Source organism: Prinia subflava, chromosome 3 (genome assembly GCF_021018805.1).
Source record: "Prinia subflava isolate CZ2003 ecotype Zambia chromosome 3, Cam_Psub_1.2, whole genome shotgun sequence".
Classification (NCBI taxonomy): Eukaryota; Metazoa; Chordata; class Aves; order Passeriformes; family Cisticolidae; genus Prinia; species Prinia subflava.
In genome coordinates, this window is record NC_086249.1 from 17,422,491 (window position 1) to 17,443,625 (window position 21,135).

A 21,135-nucleotide genomic window follows, 5' to 3' on the forward strand; every position below is an offset into this window, starting at 1 on the left:
CTTGGCAACTGAAAACCCTGCATGTACTAAACATTAGGGGAGATTTTTCTTATCAGCTCACTGTTTGAAATAACTGCTGAACTCTGAATGTTACATGTTAAAAGTATTGGGTGCATTGTTTACATCTGACACTGCTAAATTTGGAGAACATAGGTTTTCACTTCAGAATAATTTGTTCTGACCTGCTCTCTTTTCCATCTCTGTGTTTTGAATAGTTGCTCTCCATACCAATCTTCTGATGGGCTCCTTTTCTTGGGGCTGTTTGCAGTATCCTAAAATACTCCTTATATCATGTAATGTAAAGATTTTTTTTTTAAGCAAACAGTTGCAGCAAAGACAGACTGTTCCTGTACAGCAGTAGTCATCACCTAGGGGAGCTCTGTTTAAACATTATTGCTGCTTGACTCTGCTCATCACAAAGCAAGCTCAGGAAGGGTGGTTTCAAACCTGCATGAAACATTCCTTTGTTCCTGTTGACCTGCAGGCATTTTTGTGATGCCTTAACTTTGAAGTAGAACATCTTCAATTTTTTCTTCTTTAATTTTTTTTTTGTATTTGCTTGAGGCAGTTAGCTCTATGGTTTCTGAATCACTAAGTAAAATTGTAGAAGGGAATACAGGTGACCTCACCCCTGATAAGTAACAGCAGTGTTAATTAACCAATACAGCCTGGCCCCTGATGAATAATAGCTCTATCCAATAAGGATGAGTGAGATAAAAGAGGGGGTTGTCGGGTAAGGAGAGGCTCCTCATGGACGGAGAACCTTGAGGAACATGAAGGAGAGAATCATGAAGCAGGATCCTGGGGAGAGAGCACCACTGCTGCAAGGTCAGTCTGGGTCTGCAGTTAGAGCCTGTTGTTGAAACCTGCAGTCATAGTCTAGCCTGCATTCAGAGTCTGCAAACTGATACATGCAGTCATAATTTAGCAGAAAATGAGCAGCTGTCAGAACCTACAGGAGGAGCTTGCTGTAGCTTGCAGTGAATAGTTTGGAGTTCAGCTGTGAAGAGGAATAAACCAGAACCCTTTTTATGCTGTGTTTTACAAAAGGTCTGTCCCTCAGCTCATTTTTATCCTCTACTAAGAGGGCTGCTGCAGCATAAAATAACTGCTATGAATAAGCATTCATTTTGCTTGGAAGAGGTGGAAACATCCATACCAGTAGCTCTTTGATTCCAAAAATGCAATTATTCTGAAATGTGTTTGAAACTGAAGCTGCCAGATATTTTTCATTTCGGGAATTGTGGTAGGTTTGTAACTTCTGGAGGCATCCTCCGCAGAGTGTCTGTCAACATGTTTCAATGGAAACTGATTTTCTGCTCCTCTTTTTTTGGCATTATCTACCTTTTCCACTGCTAGGTTCCTGCATTGGTAAAACCTATCCTAGATGTTCTCTGAGGGCAGAAGCCATCTCCTTAAAATCAGGGACTATGTTAATTATGTGCTAGTATACAGTTACTACAGAATCACTTCTCTCTTCCTGCACAGAGGCTTTGCATGTAAACAGTTCATCAGACAATCACCATCCTTTGTTTAACTGCACTCAGTGTCTTGAGGAACTGTATAGTAACTTAGGAATGCTGAAGGAGATCTGTAGTTGGTGTAGCAAGAACTCAGTTTGGTGTGCTATTGAGAAAAGCAAACTGGAATGTGAAACAGAGTCTCACTCTTTTGTTGGTAACCAGGAAGACAAAGAACACTGTAATAAAAGGATTTCCAGGGTTTGGGGATGAGTCCAGAATCATTCAAAGAAATACAGACTGTTGAGCTTGGACCATCTCTTCTATAGAAAGCTGATTGTGGAAGTGGATTTGGGGTGATCTGTTACTCCACATTACAGAAGTTAACTGTGTTTTGAAACAAAGATTCAAAGATATTTTGGGGGAAGATCTTGAACACCTTATTAACATAATCTAAAGGGATTGAGCTAAGTGGGCATTCTTTGATAATTTTGTGTTGCTCTCCCATTTCAGCCTCTACTTCTTTGGGGAGGCTGAGGATTTAGTTCTTTGAATCTATTTGAGTTATGCTAATACACAGCAAGAAAAAGAGTCCGTTCTGAACTTTCTTAAATCTGCAGGGGTTACAGGAGTAGACACCACTTAGATTTCCTTTAAAACCCATATCTTGAGTTCTTTGTGATTTTCCAGACAACAGCTCACTTGCTCCCCAGTGACTTTCCATTGAAGAGAGTGGCAGGATGTGATGTTGAAGTCCAGAGGTATCTCATGCATAGCAGCTTTGTTAGTGACTCGTTTGCTTTGCTGCAGAACAGATCACTCAATGAACACATCAAAAAAAGGTGGGGAAGTAGAATCAGGTAGGCATTACTCATCTGGAGAAAACGGCTGGGTTTTAAAAAATAATCTTATTATTATGTCTTTCCCTTCAGGTGTGCCCACAGTTTGACACAACTAAGTCAGTGGTGCTGAGAGCATGCCAGAAGAAGCATCGTGGTCCTCACAAGCCCTATAATCAGGATGCTAACCACAGTTCATTTCACGTAGGAGGAGCTTGTCGAGGAGCTGTAGCCTGCAGATTTCCTCCTTTAACTTTTGAGAATCCAGAAGGATGTGCAGTCCCTCCGTTGGATGATCCAAATCGCTTGAGAAAGAATGCACAATGCTCTCACAACCAGCCTAAGAAAGGGACGGCAGCAAACACCAGCATCCAGGTGAAGAGTCCAGAGAACCGTGGAGAGTCTGCTCCCCAGCCTGTGGAGCAAGAAGTCCTTAGTCCAGAGCCTGCACAGGTTCCTTCCCCAAGTAATGGGAGACGCAGCAACACTCTGTCACAAAGTAGTCATGCCTGGCATCCAGAAAAAGAGCCGGCATTTGGTATTGATCCCTGTGGGAGAGGGGAGGCGGCAGGAGCAGTACTGGTTGCAGATACTCCCGAGCACGAGTACGGAGTGAAAGTCACCTGGAGACGGCGGCCTCACATCATGAAGTACCTGCGGGAGCAAGGGAAGCTGAGCGCTGCCGACATCCTGGTGAAGGCAAACATGGAACTCCCGAGGAGTGGGGCTCACACCTGACCCGGCGGGAGCAGCCACTCTGCTGCCTGCAAGGACACGCCCGAACACACGATGTCGCTTCGGGGGCTGAAGAGGGGACGTGATTTCGGCCAGGCCCTCTACTGCCCTTGGCAGAGCTTCCGAGGAACGCCGGGGCCGGCGCGGGGGAGGGTCTCGGCGATAGGGGGTTATTTTGGGGCGTCTCCCCTGGGGAAGTGTGTGTGGACAGGGCTTTGTGCCCCGCGCGGTTCCCGCCGGGGCCGCTCCCGGAGGCGGGCACCTCCTCCAGGCGGCGCGCGGGCGGCCGTTGCGTTCCGCGGCGCGTGCGCGGCGCCCGGGCCAATCGGCGGGCGGCGTGCTCGCGGCCCCGGCCAATGGCGGCGCGCCTCAGTGCCGCGCGCCGTTGCTAAGGGCAGCGGCGGGCGGGGGCCCGTAGCAACGGCGGGGCCGCGATGGACGGAGCGGGGGAGCCGGGCGGTCCCGCTGCCCACAGGTGAGCGGGGCTGGCGGCGGCGTCCCCGGCACCGAACGGGCCTGGGCTGGGGCTGCCTCGCGTGGCAGCAGCGCCCGGTGTCGGGATGAGCGGCTGCAGCGGGGCCCGGGCGGGCGGAGCCGCACGGTAGCGGCCACGCGGGTCGGCGCTGCCCCGGTGACACCCGCGTCCCGCAGGCGGGCGGCGGCCGCGCCGCTGTTCTACGTGCGGGTGCGTTTTGTGCGCTTCGCTCTTCAACGTTGGTGTGCATCATCTGAATACCTGTAGATTAAACCGGTTTTATTGTGCCTCGGTCCACTCTTGGTTTCTAGGCAGTGCTGTGAAGCGTTTTGGCCGTGTTATTCAGCCCCTCTGCTCCTCTTAATGAAGCTCTCTGGGTATTTAGTATCGCTCTTAGAGCGGTTTTGCAAGGAAAAAAAAGAATAACTGAAATGAACTCAACTGATGTAATAGGAAAAACAGCGCTGAACTAAGGAGAAGCGGTTTTGGAAAGACTTTAGGCTTGTGGCACTTAAGTAGCTCAAACCCGAAATTATTTGTAATTAAATGTGAGTATACTGGCAAGCAGAGAAAACGGGTTTTGGCAGAATTGGTGTGATTGCAAAAAACTCAGGAAAATCTATCCTTGTGCCTCTGGATAGGAAGAAGTAAAGCAAGAGAGAAACCTAAACTTTGGTTAGTCGAATGCTAATGAACAAAGCGTAGAAGAGAAACAGTATTTTTTCAATTGCATGCATTGATACATTTGATAATTTAAGGAGGATGAAAAGCAACAGTAGAGTTAATTGTAATTGCTTGGTCCACTGAATATGCTATGGAATATTATATTACTTCTTTATGAAGACTTGAAAGGCCTCGGGTTATTTAGTGGCTCTGGGAACAGTTATTAAGGAAATGATGTCCATCTATGTGTAAGTTTCCCTGCACAGCAGATCTTTAAGTCTGACAGAAAGTTGCTACAGGAAATAATGCTGCTCTTCTGATAATAGTTCTACTGGTGAAATTTCTTTCTGCTGAGAAACTTGTCTTGGGTACTTTTATGGGTGCCCCACAGAAACAGGCCAATGATAGTGGCAGCTCATGGGATAGCTGCTTCCCTCCCATCCCAGTTTATTAAAGAAACATCCATTTCTCTGGCTTTCTTAGTCCCCATGGTTAAGGTAAGAAAACTAGAATATGTGAAACTAAAAAAATATACATAGTTTAAAAATATATCTGGAAGGTTTCTTATTTTTAAGGGTCTGACTCTGAAGTTGAAGTATTATTTATTGTAATAAATTTGACGAAGACAAATGTCTGTATTCTTAGGAAGATTCTTCTTTTTCTGAGACAGAAATAGTAAAATTATCCCAAAGTCACTAATCTGATTAGTCGAACTCATGTTTGGTGAAATAGTTGCCAGTTGTCCAAACAGGGGATTTTACAGAAAAGGTAAGTGTGATACATAAAAACTGGCACTTCATGGCAATGAAGATACTTTGAGTAGAGCTTAACAAAGCTGTACCTGAGAACTGGTTGGCAGCATTTTTGTTTTTTCCCTTTTTTTTCTTCCCCCAGAGGTGGAATGCTTTTACTATTGAGCAATGTGAAAAATACACATAAAGATAGTGAAAGTATTTTACCTCTGATGGACAGCAATAGTCCAATGGAGTCAAATATTACCAGTCAAAAATTAATGCATGTTGTTGTGTAAGTGTGCTGTGGGATACACGATGATGGATGGACAGCAGAGATCTTGGATTTAGGCCATCCACAGGCCGTCACTTGCAAATACTGTGTTGTGTTAGACTTTCTTCCCCTGGAGCTGGCTGCAACTGAAATTGCTCAACTTCATTTTGAAGTTTGGCTTTCAGGTAGACATGGCACAGCTGTCTTAATGCTTTAGAAAATGATAAGCTTGATATTTCTATTTCAGGGTTTTGATAAGTGCTAGACCTTCTGTCTTATTTGGGAAAGTCCATTTGGAGACTTACCATGAACGTATGGTAACATTCAGGTAAATCATTGAGAGCTTTTTAAATACTGTGAAGGAGATTTGTTTCTTGTGGTAGTATGTATTTTAGAATCTCAGGCACCAATGGATGCTGCCCTTTTGCACACTGATCACACAGCATACAGGAATATTTAAAGCTTCCCACATGCTGCATTCCAAATATGCTTCAGCTTCTGACTTGCAGGTGTCATGTAAGAGGAACATAATTTTCAAGGGGCAAAAATCTTGACTGAGTCGACAGAGACTACAGAACTGTACGTGAGCTCCAGCAGTCCTGCCCTCATTTGGATGCTTCCTTGGGGTCCAGACATGCATCAGTTGGTGGCTTTTAGTTTGTGAACTCAGGAATTCTGGGATACTTCCTCAGTGTCTCCCAAAGTTAATGAAGAAAAACAGCCTGTTGCCAATGAACGCAGTTTTCAAAATATTCAGAGCCCAGATTTAAAGAAGTTGAAAATTTCAAAGTAGTACTGTTGTCCACCCAAAAGCCCTTTCCACATTTTAAAAACCTGAATGTAGTGTAGTTGAGGTTGTCAGGAATTCTGTGCCTGCTGGGCTTGAGTATTTTGTATAAATGCACCATAATTATGATTTTGAGGAGAAAAAAGGCAAAATAGTTCACTAATTATTTTATCTATACTTGTAAACTAGGCAAGTCAGAGAAATTTAAAATCCCTTTTAAAAGCCTCTCAATTTCTGTTAGTCCTTGGGTATTTTTATTTAGCCACCAGTGACCTTCTTAAAATAATTAAGCATGTTTGTTAAATTTCAGATTTACAAATGTTATAAATTCTGCAAATGTTACAGTTCTGCAAATCTTATACTTAGATGAACAAAAATTGGCTCAATATCCTGTTTGCTTCACTCCTTTCAGCTCTAAACATTATACTGAAGAAATCTGTCCAAAGTGAGATAAACCTTTAAATGTTTTACAAGTGTGGTTGATATGTACTCTTTGGAGTACAGATTCAATGGAAAAGAAAACCTTTTGCAATTTGATGCTGCTGCTGTTAACGTGAATGAAGGAGTGATCTCACTTCTTGTGATGTAGACAGCAGTGGCGAGAGAGAAAAGGCAACATGTGACTAAAGTTTCCAAATACAAATTGAGAATCACTTGGTAAGAGCAATTGCAAAGAGGTATCCTAAAACTGAACCTTGTTTGAATTATCTCTTTAGTTTCTAGTTAGCTTTTTTCCCACCTCTTAGCACCTAGGATTTAGGTTACTAATGACCCATTTTTTAAAAAAGAGAGCCACTACTTTTCTCATCTGCTTTTTTTTTCTTTTAATTTTTCTTAATTACTGTTGGTGTGGCATTTCTAGGAGCGACAAATGCACTGACTTAACATAATTATGGCTTTGTATGTGTGAAAACTTTCTGCAACCAGGCTTGCACTGGGATAGCTCCAGACTCTTGTTGCTGAGGCACAGCTGAGTGATCTCCAAAATAAAACTGTGTTGTAACTGGGTCATGGGAGGAATTTTCATCTAAGTGGATTTGCTGATATGCCTGGAGATGTTGCCTTAGACTACTGCAAGAACATTTACGCCAACTCTTAGTGCTCTTTAAAACACACTCTGTGGGATGTTTGAACTCCTAGCTGCATGTGTTCTTGCTGGGTGCTTCTACATTCCTTTCTGACTTTGCATTCTTATGTGATATCTGAGGCAAAAAAAGAACAAGAGATAAAATCTAGCAGTGACATTTTGCCAAGTCACTAGTTTGAGATCGAAATGACATTTTGCTGTTTCTGTCTCTTTTTAATGGCTTTCCCTTTCAATTTTTCTAAAATAAAAAAAAATCTGAACTGGGAATAAAGGTCTACAATTAGTTCTAGAGTGTCAGTTCAGAAAAAAAGTCATGTTCCTTTACCTTTTTTTAGTTTGAAATACTATGAGACAAGTGCAATTCATCTTGTCAAGGGTGATGAACTTGTTCTCAGGGAATTCTGAGTTTGGTTACCTGGTCTGGGTTAAGTGTAGCACCTGCTATTTACCTGCTGCCTTTGTTGCTAGGAGAGAATAATGGCTGCTCTACATTTCACTGTAATGAGGTACAACGTCAACAGAAGTGACAGGCAAGGTTTAATAATTCACAAACAGAAGATCACAGGAGACAAAATTCCAACCCCCTGGGAATCTTGCTTTCCTCTTTCCTTGGGCAGAGGTGTTTCTGAAAGTGAAATGACCATGGGGATTTGAAGCATGTAGTTTGAGAGGGCATTAAATAGAAAAGTTAAATTCTGCTTGTGGAATAATTTACTCTTCTTAGCAGAAACCTAAGTTTCATTAGGTTCAGCTGAATAAACCTGACGCATAGTGCTCTGCAGCTGTCCTGGTGGGTAGGAGCTGAAAAGTCCTGAGCCATGGAGTCACCAGCTGTGAACTCTTGAAGGAATATGTCTGACGGGAGGTTCCTTGTCTCCCTTTTCTTGAAAGAAATATAATAAAAACCCAGTTGAAACCCCCTATTTGGCTGCACACTTAAAATACAAGTTTATTTGCCTATTCTTATGATTGTGTTCCCCTGTGCCACCCTCCCAGCATCGATGATGACTGATGGTTAATGGCTTGTGTGGATTTTTGGCTTCTCTTGGCCTTCCTTCCAGGAGAACGCTCCTTTTGCTTTAGGTTTGCAGAAATGAGTTTGAGACTTCTGACTAGGGGAAAAAAGAGTCTGCTTTCTGTTCTCCCAGTGTAATATAGCAGAGAATGACACAGGCTTTTGTTTGCACTCTTCTTTATAGTCCAAGTAGAAATCATACTAGCTTCTGCCCAGACTGCTGATTCATTTTGCTTGCTCTGTTCCCTTGCTCCAAGTAAGAGGAGCTAATCTTTGGTACTTGATAAGTCACTTTTTGAATGGTGTAAACACTAAGCTATCAGTAGTCAAAACATTTCTGAGCTCAATATGTAACTTTTCATGATGCTTTTATTCCTGTTGCATTTTCTTGCAACAGCCTGTATTTTTTATTGTCATCTAGTTTGTGCTCTCACTCTCAAACTTGTGATCTCTAGAACCCAACCAGACAGAATCACAGAGGCTGGAAGGGGCTTCTTGAGGAGATCTGGAGCAACCCTGCTGCTTAAGCAGGGTTGGCTGGAGCAGATTGCACAGAATGGTGTCTAATTGGGTTCTGAGTATCTCCAGAGATAGAGACTCTACCATCTTCCTAAGCAACCTGTTCCAGTATTTGACCACTTTCTCTGGAAAAAGAAATTTCTTAATTTTGGGTAGAATTTCTTGTGCTTTAGTTTGTGTCCATTGCCTCTTGTCCTGTCAGTAGGCACTGCTGGCTTTATTTGCTTTACACCTTTCCATCAGCTGTTTATACACACTGATAATTTCCCCCCTGAATCTGCACTTCTCCAGGCCCAGTTCTCTCAGCCTCACCTCATGTAAAAGATACTCTGGTCCCTTAAGTGCCTTCGTGGCCCTTTGCTGGTTCTGCTCCAGTGTGTCCATCTCTTTCTTGCTCCCAGAAGCTCAGACCTGGACGTGGCACCTCATGTGTGGCTTCACCAGCAGAGGGGTGGGTGGTGTCACATCCTCAGCCTGCTGGCAGTGCTTTCCCTAATGCAGCCCAGGATGCTCTTGGCCCCCTTTGCCTCGAGAGAGTGAATTGCTGGCTCGTGGTAAACTTGTTGTCCACCAAAACAATATGAATCAATTTCTGAAGAACAAATCTCAATGAACAGCATGTGCTTCATTCTTTGTTTAACCATAATTCAACTTTTCCCCTATGGATCTTTCATTTCTCAATATTCCGTAACTTTACTAGCAGGTTCCTTTTTTAATCCCCCTGAACATTATTTCTTCCTTATTGGGGGTATGTTTATGTTGGTGTGTAATAGTGCAGGGAATATCTCTTTGCACTTCTTAGATGGTAATTTTTTACTGGGGTTTTGTGCTTTCACAGATACCATTTTGAAACTGAAGGCAGGTGTGATCTTGGAGTGGTTATTTTATTTTACCTGCACAGTTTCATGTTATCTTACAAAATCACTGGAACAAGTACTGTAAAGAAAATAGAAGCTTGTGTCTCCTGTACCAGTAAATCCTTTTTTCTCCATTGACTTGACTGTGGTCAGCCAGTACTAAACTGCCTCATTATTTACCACGTTATGTTTGGCATGTGAGCAGTCACCAAAATCAATGAAAGTATGGAGAATGTAGTGCTGTGAGGATAGGCTTGCATTAAATTCACTCCTTTTGTGGGTTTAACCAACAAAAAAAATTATTAACCTGTTAATGTTTTATAGCAAATAATGTTTGTAGCATGTGCTCCTCAGGTTAGTTTTTGCTTGAATTCCTTTTTTCAGCACATTATTCCTGTTGCTATGAGTCATTGGGGCAGATGTTTTGCCACAATATAGGTGAAATTTATCTTTATCTATATAGATACACACAAAGAATATACATATATTCTTCAGAGCACCAGCCTTTTCAGATTTTGGGGTTTTTTTGAGGGGAGTGGGTGGTGGGGAAGGGCAGATGGTGGGTGTTTTGATTTAGGTATTTTTGACATGCTTCTGATCTGTGTGGCTTTAAAGAAAAATACCTGATAATTTCACATTTAAATTCCATTTTTAAGTCTGCAGGTAGGTAGAAGCAGAAGTTTTAAAGGATTAGCTTGTCATTTTGTTTCTTTAGGATCTTTTAAAAGTTGTTAATTGATCTTTAAGTGGTAAGTTATTCAAATAGTTGGTACAAGTTATTGGCAGGAATGTGTAGTGGATTCAGGTGTATTTTGAAATGAGGTAGGACATGCAGATCTCTCAGTGTTTTTCTCTAGTTCCTCCCTCAATCCATACTGGTCTGGCAGTTGAGTTTATTGTTCTTATTGGTTCATTTTATACTTTCAAATATTCTGAGATAAATCTTATTCAATCTGTATTACGTGAGAAATAATTTCTGTACTAAAGCAAATCCAAGACAGACTTTTATTCACTCATTCAGAATTGCTTCCAAAACTAGCTGCTCACTCTTTCCATGTCATAGGATGTTCAGTAGGTGAAAAACTTTCCAAACAAATTTTGTGAACCCTTTCTCAAAACAGTATTCTCTTGCCATTAGCATTTTTGGGGTGCAGAGGGATCAAAGGTCAAACTGATTTAATTGATTTCTGTAAAAAAGGCAGATGCACCAAAACTTGCTCTTATTGAAGTATCACTTACTTAAAAATAATTTAATGAAGTATTGATGCTACTTCAGCCGTGTCCCTTGGAAATAGGTGTGGCATTTCATGGCTAATTAATTAGCAGACTTACTGCTAATTAATTATGAAGGAAATAATATCCCGTGTTTGCCAAAAACCCCACTTTTCTACCTTGGGAAAGGCAGAAAAACTTGGCAACCTTCACTCTTACGGATGGTATGCTGCGCATTTTCCCAAAAATGTGCAATTTTAGTTGTGTCAGGACTCCACCCTTTTGTGGATTGGAAGGTGCATTACAGAGAAATTTTGTTCCTCAACCAATTTCCAGAGACAGTATCACATTTTTTGTTTGTAATATATATTTTGAAAGATAAGAATCCTTCTTCAACTAATGTTTTTTCTACAGCTTCTGTTTTCTTTCATAGCTGTAGTTCAGAAGAAAATAATCTCCAGGAAATTTTATTGGAGGGGTAAGAGTGAAAACACTTTCACATTAGCTGACTCAACACTTCTTACTGAAGTTGCTTTTACTTGCACTTCTATAGCTAAAAATAAAATCTAGTGGATGAAAATGTGGACCACAAGCCACATTCTTCTCATCCTCTGATTTTTAACTTCTGGGAGTATTGCTCAGAGACATAACTGCTGCTACCACGTTAATAAACTGTCCTGCAAAGGAAAAAGGAATTATATGAGCTTTGTAAGACTCCTGATGGAAGCAGTCGTCTGTAGCATGAGAAATGGAACATAAGGTATTTGGAAAGTGGGAAGATTTATAGACCAAAATTGTGTTATTGTGCCTTGGAGCTCCTTTAAAAGAAGTAGAGCAATGGGAACAACTGAAAATTTAAGGATCTTGATTTTTAGTATATAGGTTCATATTCCCACTAGTATCTAAAGATTGTGTTTATTGTGAAAGGATTTCTGTCTGGGACTGATACAAAAATATCAAGCTTGTTTGTAAAAAGGCACAGTAAACTCAAGATCCAGTCCACTTTAAAATGATCTAGAAGTTTCTGCTGGACACTTTCCCTGAATCTCTCAGCCAAACTATGGACTCTCTGAAACTTTAATACCTTCCCTAGAGCTGTGCACAAATAGATAATAATTCCTCAGCTTTTCTCACCAAGACTTGAGTGCATATACAGTGCTGGTATGTGCTATAAAGAACAGTTCAAAGGTGAAACAAGCTCTTTCCTTCTCTTGGGTCAGATTTTCATTGAAGGTTGCAGTGGGGTCTGCTTCTGTCAGCTAGTCTGACCTTCCTAAAAGAGGCAACTAACCTTACTTTTTCTTTATCAAACCTTTAACTACTTGAATTGCAGGATAGATTTAGCTAACTGGGAAACCTTTAAATCTGCAAGGCTTTGTCACATTGTTTGTTTAGGAAGAGAAACTGAGTATAGTATTTCTTTAGTGGAATATGAAGAATGTACATTTTGTTGAATGCAGGGAAACCTATCATGGTGTTTTTTTTTTTTCTTTTAACACATTTCAAATCTGTCTTTTCAATAAGTTCTGTCATGTAGAACATTTTGTCTCTACAGGCTGCTCTTTCCTGTTGCTTTTCTTACTTTCTCTGCTTATTGCCTATTATTCACAACTGCAGCCAGTAAATTCTGTTCAAAACTAGTCCATGATCCATGATAAAGACAACCTTTTTTTTTCTTTTTGCCTCCTTTTAGTTTCAACAGTCAGTATATAAAGGAGATTCAATTGAAATAACTTGAAGAAGAATGTTTAGCTCTCCCATCTGGGATAACCACACCTGAAATAGGAGGTAAACCATAGCCTTAGTCTACAACAGCAACTTTTAACATAATAATATTCAGGCTTGATTAAAACCTGTTGTTTTCTGTTGAAAATCCAGAGTTCTATGAGTTATCATAATGGTTAATTAGTCACAGTATTAAATAAAAAAAATATTGCAATCTGAATGTGTTTAGCTTCAGTTATTTATGTCTGGATTTTATTGTCTTCTCTCTCATCAATGTCTTGTGTACCCTTAAATCCATGGAGTACAGTGGAGTGTATTGATTTTCTCTTGAATAAACTGTGCACTTTCCAGTCCTTGCTCAATTTGTTCAGCTTTCTGCTCAAGTCTCTTCAATTCTTCAGTCCTTTCTCTTGTGTGGACTTTGGACAGAATAGAAGAACATTTTCGGATTGGTGGATTGCTTTTATTTTCTGCAGTCTGCTTCAATATCAGGGCTTTTCATTGTTCTCAGAGTTGGATTATGCTGTGAGTTTGTTTGGCTGATTCAATGGTAATTGTTGCCAAGTGCTTAGAATATAAGTATTTTGGTTGGTTGGTTGTTTTGGTTTTTTTTCAAGTACAACATAGTCAGGAACACAGACAAGCTGCAGAGGAAACAAGAGTGTTACCTCTGCCTATCCACAGTTTGTAATGTCAAAATTTCAGTGTTACTGAAAAATATGTCCATTCTGAAAGAACTGTCAATAGATATAGTGTGCCTTTTTTACAGAAAGGAAAATAAACCACAGAAAAAGGAAGCTTCAGTTGCATATATGAATATCTGTTAAATAATCTGTGAGTTACATCTTCAGTGTGGTTGCTTGCTGTTCTGAAAATGGTTAGGAAAGACCAAATACCCTTTTAATAAATTTGTTGCATATTCTTATTGCAACACTTTAATTTCTGATTATGAAATGAAAAGCAGACTGGTTCTGATTTCAGTAGGAATTTGAGATGCTACCAGTTAAAAATAAAACCTTTTGCTCCGTGTTAGTCTGTGAACCCCTTTGCGTCTTGCCATCTTCTTCTATGTTTTATAAAATATTATTTGCTTTCCCACTCTCATTTTTATTCTGTATCCTGCACTGTCATTAGTCTTTCCGTGTATGTTCTGTTCTGGGTAACCTTTCCTTTCTCTGTGGCCCGTGTCTGTTCCCTGTCATGCAGCTGCAGCAGGATTGCAGGTGGATTCTGGTAAATGTAGCAGTGGTGTCTGTGGGCAGGAGCTCATGTAGGCTGCTGTGCTGCAGTGACTGGGGAGAGGACATTGATACAGACTGCTCGAAATCTTCAGTTCTTATTTATCAAGGGTAAATGGGCAACTGGTTTGGGAGCTGGGATTTTTTTTCCTTGTTCTTAACTGTGGTGCTGTAGCTATGGAAATTCTGCTTATTTTTTCTGTTCCTGATGGATATTTAATTCTTCTCATCACACATAAACCCTTCAAACAGAAAAGTGAAGCAAAGAGTGCAGTGGTTTGCTGTGGGTATTCCAAAGAGCACTGATCTGTGTTGTCAGTCCAGCTGAAGGAGGATTCCTGTTGGAAGGCTGCAGCTGGATTAGCACACCACTTACATTCCTTAGTGGTGAGCTGTGGGAGTGACTCTGGCAGTGTTTTCCTGATAAAGTTTGTAGTAACACCAACCCTGCTGTGGGGAGGTAGAAGAAGGTTTGAAGTGTGGGAATCTCTTTTTTGACTGGTTATTGTGTTATGCTTTCATAATGATGATTTGTGGAAGAAAGGTTGCAGAAGCAGTAAATCAAAATTGTGTGAAAGGGGTTTTTTAAGCTAATATTTATAGTGCTACATTGCTCATGACTTTAGGTTTTTTTCTTTTATTACTTGTGTGAATCCTTGCACTTTGAAATGAAAGCATTGATGATTGTTTTAATTTTGTTTTGCCTGCTACTCAGCAATATTAGTCTGTGTTAAAAGTAAATTGTAAGAGAGGTTCAATCTTTTTGCTTTATCAAGCTCTGTGACCTGTTAGAATCTTTGTTCAAGCATAAGTGGCCAGAGTTGAGGCATTGTGTAGTCTGCATTGTTATGCTCCTGTTACATAATGTAACTTTATTTCAGTCTGAGTAGAAAATAATTTACCATAAAAAGTAAATAATTTTCACTGAAGATTTCCGTAAGGCATGTATGTGAGTCCCACTATTTCCGCACTTTGTCATCTTCCAGGTAGAAAGGAAAACTTGTAAACTTATTTCCTAAAGTGATAGTGTTTATTTCTTCTGATTTTCTAACAAAGAGACTCAAATTGTTTGGGGATACATTTTCTGCTAGGAAAAGCAACAAAACTACAGATTGTATCTGTACAGGGTACAGATACAGTGCTTGTATCTACACAGGGCACCTTTGTGTCCATGGGTTGGGTTTTTTTTGTCATTTATATTTTACGTGGAACTTTCAGTTGTTTTTCAGACTTTTCTAAAGATGGCCTTTTCTATCACCTATGCTATAAATAATAAGCATGTCACCTTTTATGCTGGAGTTTTGTGTGACAATTGTTGCATATTGTGCTGCACTCAGCAGATGTGCTTCTGCTTGTTCCTTTCTTGAGCTGTGGCTGTTTTCAAGTGAACATGACTGTATTGCTGGAGCTGTTGCTTTGGGGATACACAAAACTCTCCATCCCTATCAAGAAAGACACTCATTTTTCCAGGCCCTCCATTCCCTTAGAATCCAAGACATTATGTATTACAGGTGCATGTGAGGGGTAACATCAGTTTTTAGAAACAAGATGTTTTCAAGATCTTAGACATGTTGTGTGATACTTCAAATGCATTGGGAAAACAAGTATAGAAATAAGGGAACTGTAGCGTATAAAAGAAATGGCAGTTGTAACTTGTTTAAAATACTACTGGTTGGGCAATTAGTATCAAATTTAGAGTATACAAATTGTTATATGTAATGTGTGTACAGAACTCTTTTTGTGCATATTTCAACCTTCCAGAGCAGGGTCTGTGTTTACTGGGGTAGTTTGTCTTTAAGGCCCTCTGATTTGTCATCTGCTTGCCTGAAGTTGAGTCAAATGTGGGTTTGCTAGGGGCTTAGGAGGGGCTTTTCTTCTCTCCTTAGCTCTGTGTGCTGCAATCCAATTTCCATGGCACGTGTTTCGCAGAAACCCCAGCTCTGCTCTCTCCTTCTCTCTGCATCTCGGGTTTTCCTTGTTAGGGTTATATTCAGCCAGCTGGCTGCCAGCTTGTGACTTCACATCACTGGACATTTATGGATACCTAGACCAGACAGAGAATTTCCTGTTTAAATTGAAATTATGGTTTGCCCTGCTTTTCTGATGCTATTATTAAAATATTTAATGTTTGTCTCTTTCCCACATTAAGTATCTTCTTCCTGATCCTTTCTCGCTTCCAGAGAGGTCTTTGTCAAAACTGTTGAAGAAAAGAGCACAACTGTGGTCAGCAGAATATGTGCTTAATAGTCAATTTACATTTCCCCTTTGTGGGGTTAACTGCTCTAAATTGCATTTTATGTAATAATTCATTATCATACAAAAGAAAATAGGAAGTCTATATGGAACACAACTTGGAGCAAAAAATTAGTGTTCTTATGAAAGTTATCTATGAAATACTGAAATAGGAAAATAATTTTTTTTTAACCTTTGGGAGTTAATGTCAGATGTTGCAAACACAGATTCTCTCAGGTATTAACAGTAGTTCTGGAACATCTGGCAGGAAGAGAAAACGATGTAGGTTTGACTCCAAGACAAAACAGAGTCAATTTGGAATCATGTGTCCTGTGAGGGAGCAGGGACTTTACTGAATCAATCTGAGCTGTGTTAAGCCTTCAGGTGTAAACATCTCCTAGCCTCACCTCAACAGAGGTTTGTAATCCATCCACCAGTAATGAAGCCTTTGGTGCTTTCAAAATCTTTTCAGAACGGTTTAGCAAGGGGACTAAACCAGAGATCAGTCTTATTTATGACAGAATATGATGTTTTGTTTTTAATACCTTGTGTCTTGGTCTTCATGTGAGATGGAAGTAATGTCTGACAGTCCTTTTTAAGTCTTGACAATCAAGATGTTGTCTGAGAATATCCTATGCTCCTGTAATGCAAACTGTTAATAGCAATAATTAATTAATTTGTTTATTTTGGTTTTGCAGCATCTTTGAGGATGAAAGCATGAAACTACGACAGCTGAAACTACAGAATCAGGTAAATGACAGTGCTGAAGCTGGTAAAAATAAGTATAGGAAGTCAAACAGCCCTCTAGAGACTTGAGAAATGGGGGTGAAGTGCTAAAAATGGTTGGTCTAATGAACTTTGAAGAATTTCATGGCTTTCATTAGTTCAAGTCAACCTTGCCATGGCTTGTAGACTTGGTGTGTTTGGTAATTTTATTTTTCATATGTTCTCTTATGTCATTGGGATTGAGTCACTAGAGAGCAGGAATAAATGAAAAGATGGGAAGACTGCAGGGAATTATCCATTTTAGGCATCAAAGGAACAGTTTCACTGACCTATAGAACGATCTCTTTAACACTGCAGTTGAGAAGGATTTCCAGCCTCTTCTGACCTTTTTTTGTTTCCTACAATGAAAATATTTACAGCCAAGCATGGGTCAGTTATAGGCTATAGGTCTCAGTTTTTGAAGTGCTGTTTCCTATATGCTTACACTACCATATTCTTCAAAGCAATGAAGTATCCATTCTTAATAATCTTTCTCTGTGAAATTTCAAATGCTTATAAATAGATTAGAAGATGTGAGACACTTATGATTCTCTTACTGACCATTTCACATGGACCACAGGTCACTGTCTTGCATTAAACTCTTCTTGTTCAAATTAAACTATGGTTTTTAGGAAGGTGCTTTCTCAGCTGAGGGTCATTAAGTCCAAACACAGGAGTCTTCAGGGAGCTGTTGCAGTGGGTAATAATCCTCTTTACCAGATCCTGGTCATTATTTGTAGACTGAGTTTGCTAGGCTTTGACTTCAGGCAGTGAATTTATTACCAACTTTATCTGGCTCTATATAAGCATTTATCTAAAACACTCCAGAGTCAAGAGGTAAATTATATCTTTAGTCATATTTGTGGAAGCTACAATAGTCTTTTATCTATAGATTATCAAGTGACACTTGTTTAAAAATAAACAAACTATTTATTTAAAAATAGAATTGATTCAAATAATCTCTAAAAGAACGTTTAATGTCAAATACCATTTGATATGAACTTCCAAAGCTAAGGATGGTCTGACTGCTTAGTGATGAACCTCAGGGTCTGTTTTAGAACTGGTTTTGGGTCATAAGCTGGTAATAATCATTGTCCCCTAGTGCTGGGTACTGTGATCAGTGCTTGCTTAGTGTCAGGCCTTACCATGGGGATGCATGGCTATTCCTCCAAAATAAAACTCCTGGGCTGGGTGGAATTCCCTCAGAGTAGCTGTTAGTTGCAACCTGAAGAGGTCAGGATTATTATTATTTAAATAATTCGTTCCCTTTCGCAAATTTGTTTCGATCTTTCTTGGATTTGGTTGAGATTGCAATCATCTGCAAAAGAAACAGCTAGAAAATTTCACTGAATATATTTTAACACCCTGCCCTTTGCAAATGAGATTTGTTGAGAAGTGCTAACTGTCTCTAATTTAGTATTTTAGAATTAGGTTTGAATATTAATTTTAAAGTCTACTTTTACATTAATAGTGCTATGCCTTCTGAAGAAACAAAGGTGAATAGGAGATCACTACCAAATATGAGGGACTCGCTGCTGGTTGTAGCTGATGCCTTGCTTGATTAATTTGTCATAAACAATTATAGGAGTCAGAATTTCTAAAATGCAGAATGTTTTAATCCAGCAGGATCATGTATAGAATTTCTGATCATACAGAGAATCTGGAATAAGCCATAGCAGAGGTTTGCCTGTCCATCCATCTTTGTGATGGATTTGAAAACCGTGTAATTGCAGTAAAATATTATTTATAATGGTGCATGACATCAAGTTCCATCTGTGGGCCAGCTCTTCCTGCCAGGATGCTTTTTCCTCCTGGACTACTGCCTTCTCCTTCAGGCAAGAGCGTGTGGTTCCTCAGGCAGTGCTCATTTCCTCATTAGTAGGTGGTTTTTGAGTTCTGATGTATCTGCAGCTCCAAGCACAATGCTGCCATCTCCCTGTGCAGGGGGAGCACAGAGCCTGGTGTGTTTCTGAATGCGCCTGGCGTGGTGCACTACTGCTGACGTGGAGTGTCACTGATGCCACCATCACTGCCATTGTCACCGCTTCCCCAGCAGGAGCTAAGGGGCAGCTGGGAGAGGAGAGGATGTTCCCTAGCCAGGATCCATCCTGCATGGCCTGCTAGAGTTAGGACTGCACCAATGAATAAGTAGCACAGGACTGCACCTTCAAGGCTGGAGTGGCTGTATCTCAGATTCCACCATCACAGCTCGAGAAGGAGAATACTAAACTAGTTGTCTTCATAGTACACTAGATATTCTTATGTGACTTCTTGAAAGCTCATTTGAACAGGAGTTGGTGGATTGCGATCCTCTAGCCATCCTATATTCTGATGTTATGGTTTTCTAAGTTGTTTCTGGAAGTATTTAATGCATGGAGTGCACAAAATCCCAAACAAATCATGATAATTAGTGTCTGTTATTTATTTAATGGGTTGTGTGTTCTGGTGTCCTGTTCATGAACTATCTACATTTTATGTAGTAATATTGTACGAATTTTTACTGTAACACAGAGCTGGAGGAAAAGGCTAATTAGTAGACAAAATGAAACAAAATACCCATTTCCTTTTTCTACTTCCTTAGTGGAATAGGGCTGGGAATACATGGTACTGAAGGGCAGGCTGCTCTGCCACCGTATGGAGAGAAAATGAACTACTGTTTTTCATCCTACAGTGGATTTGCACATAATTTTTTCCATCTCAGTATGCAAAGTAGTAAAGGGAAGCCTTTAAAAAATATTAAGTTACTATCAAGTATTGTCACTTTGATTATCCTGTGGTTCTTGCAAGAAAGGAAGATCAGCCACATCTACCAGCAGTTAACTGGTAGTTTTATTATAATTTATTTAAACTGTGTTTTAATATAAGCTGATCCTATTGGATTGTTGAGTCCTAGAAACCCTTTGTTTAACACAGTGTATAAGAATAATAATTAGAATTTAGACTGGTGAGCAGTGAAATGTTTACAAAAGTTTATCTAATAGAATAATCCACTAAATAACTCTTGAAATTACTATATCTTGTGTTGATCCCAAATTTGATTTTGCATTCTAACAGTAGCTGTATGTTTTCTTATTTTCTTATTGTCTTTAGGTTCTGTCTGTTTTACTGGGGGTTTTGGGGTTGGGGATTTTTTTTTCTTGCCTGTTTATTTGTCAGGTAGAGAAGCCTTGACAACAATTTTTCTCAATTTGTTATTCTGACTACAATGTTTTGATTCTTGTTTTTCCTCTCTCCTTTGGAGAATTATAAACTATCATGACATTTTTTTACTTTTCCTCAGCTTTAATTTAAAAAAGGAACAAACAATACAGATGTAAATTCTTCTGAAAGGTCTGACTACCTTCCTAGAAAACACATCTGTAATTAGCAATTAGTAAGAATTTGAATTTACTGCTTATGTTTCTTTTCTTACTCTAGACCAATATGATAATCTCTTTGGAATTCTGTGTAATTTTTGCTCTGCAGGATAATCCATGCAAATAATTCTGCAGTAGTAAACGCTACCTGTATTGCAGTCCAGTCTTCAAAGGATAATTCTGAGTTTAAATTAAAGAAGTAATTTTGTTTCAAGGTGGTTTTGTTTGTTTGTTTGTTGTATTTGGGGTTTTGTATATTTGGTTTTTTTGGGTTTTGTGGGGTTGGGTTTTTTGTTTTTAGGGGTTTTTTTTCTTTTAAATAAGTGAGAAAAACAGACAGAATAAAGGATCAAAGGCTGAGTTGTGTTGGAATTCCTCAGGGAGAGGTTGCCTGAGAAACTAATCTCACCTGAGATAAAAAGACTAATAGGAGAGGAAAAACCCAACCAAGATAAAAAGAATAACGGGAGAGCAAATGGCTCCAAAAACATCTGTGTCTCAAGTGGGTTGAATTATTGGTACTGATGAATTGTTATCTGGTGGATGCATCAAGACTGAAAATAATTTGATGGAGAAATGGTTTCTGTCTTCAAAAACAACTTTCAGGGATGTTCAGGTACCTAAGAGACAGCCATGGATAAGCTGCGTCTATTGTAAGGAGCTTGCACATTGTTTGCATAATGGTGCAGAATATTAGAATGTGATTTTTCCTTCTTCATGCATCACCTTTATTTTTAATCATGTCTATCTTTAAAATGGCACCATGTCCCTTTTTGTCTTGATTTAAGTCTAGAAGTTGTTTCTCTTCTCATTGAGTAGGAAATCTTAAGTATCAAATGTATATGTATCTCAGAGAAATGTTTTAATTTTTAGCATTTGGACTTACCCGTCTTTCCTTTCAGTCCTGAATTATATGGAAAAATTTTACAAGATAGATCAAATTTCCTTTTAGTGGATCATTTCTGTTTTAATTACTGTTATTTGTCTCCCCACTTTAAGTCTTATCTCTCAGCATTGTTTTCTGGGAAGTATTTGCTTTAAGTTCTCCTTATAAGGTGATAACTTTTGAGAAAAAAACCTTTTCCTTTGCAAGTCCTGACTGTTTCATAGTGGATTATGGATAACTGCTGAATTTGTCTGTTTGTGTTAAGGATTGCTGCAGTTG

The 21,135-nt window shown here is 39.6% G+C and overlaps 1 protein-coding gene across 3 annotated transcripts in view; it reads left to right on the top strand.

The window, feature by feature from the left end:
* Positions 1-3,250: 3,250 nt before the first annotated feature.
* The window catches only part of TULP3 (TUB like protein 3), a 32,129-nt gene continuing 14,244 nt past the window's right edge, over positions 3,251-21,135 (top strand). The window contains exons 1-3 of one of the 3 annotated variants that reach the window (XM_063394097.1): positions 3,251-3,509; positions 12,348-12,442; positions 16,548-16,599. In XM_063394097.1, the coding sequence (XP_063250167.1) occupies positions 16,567-16,599 (33 nt within the window). In that variant the 5' untranslated portion in view covers positions 3,251-3,509; positions 12,348-12,442; positions 16,548-16,566. Of the gene's footprint in view, positions 3,510-3,561; positions 3,720-12,347; positions 12,443-16,547; positions 16,600-21,135 lie in introns of those variants that run through there. The other 2 variants (XM_063394096.1, XM_063394098.1) reach the window with 2 other exon arrangements.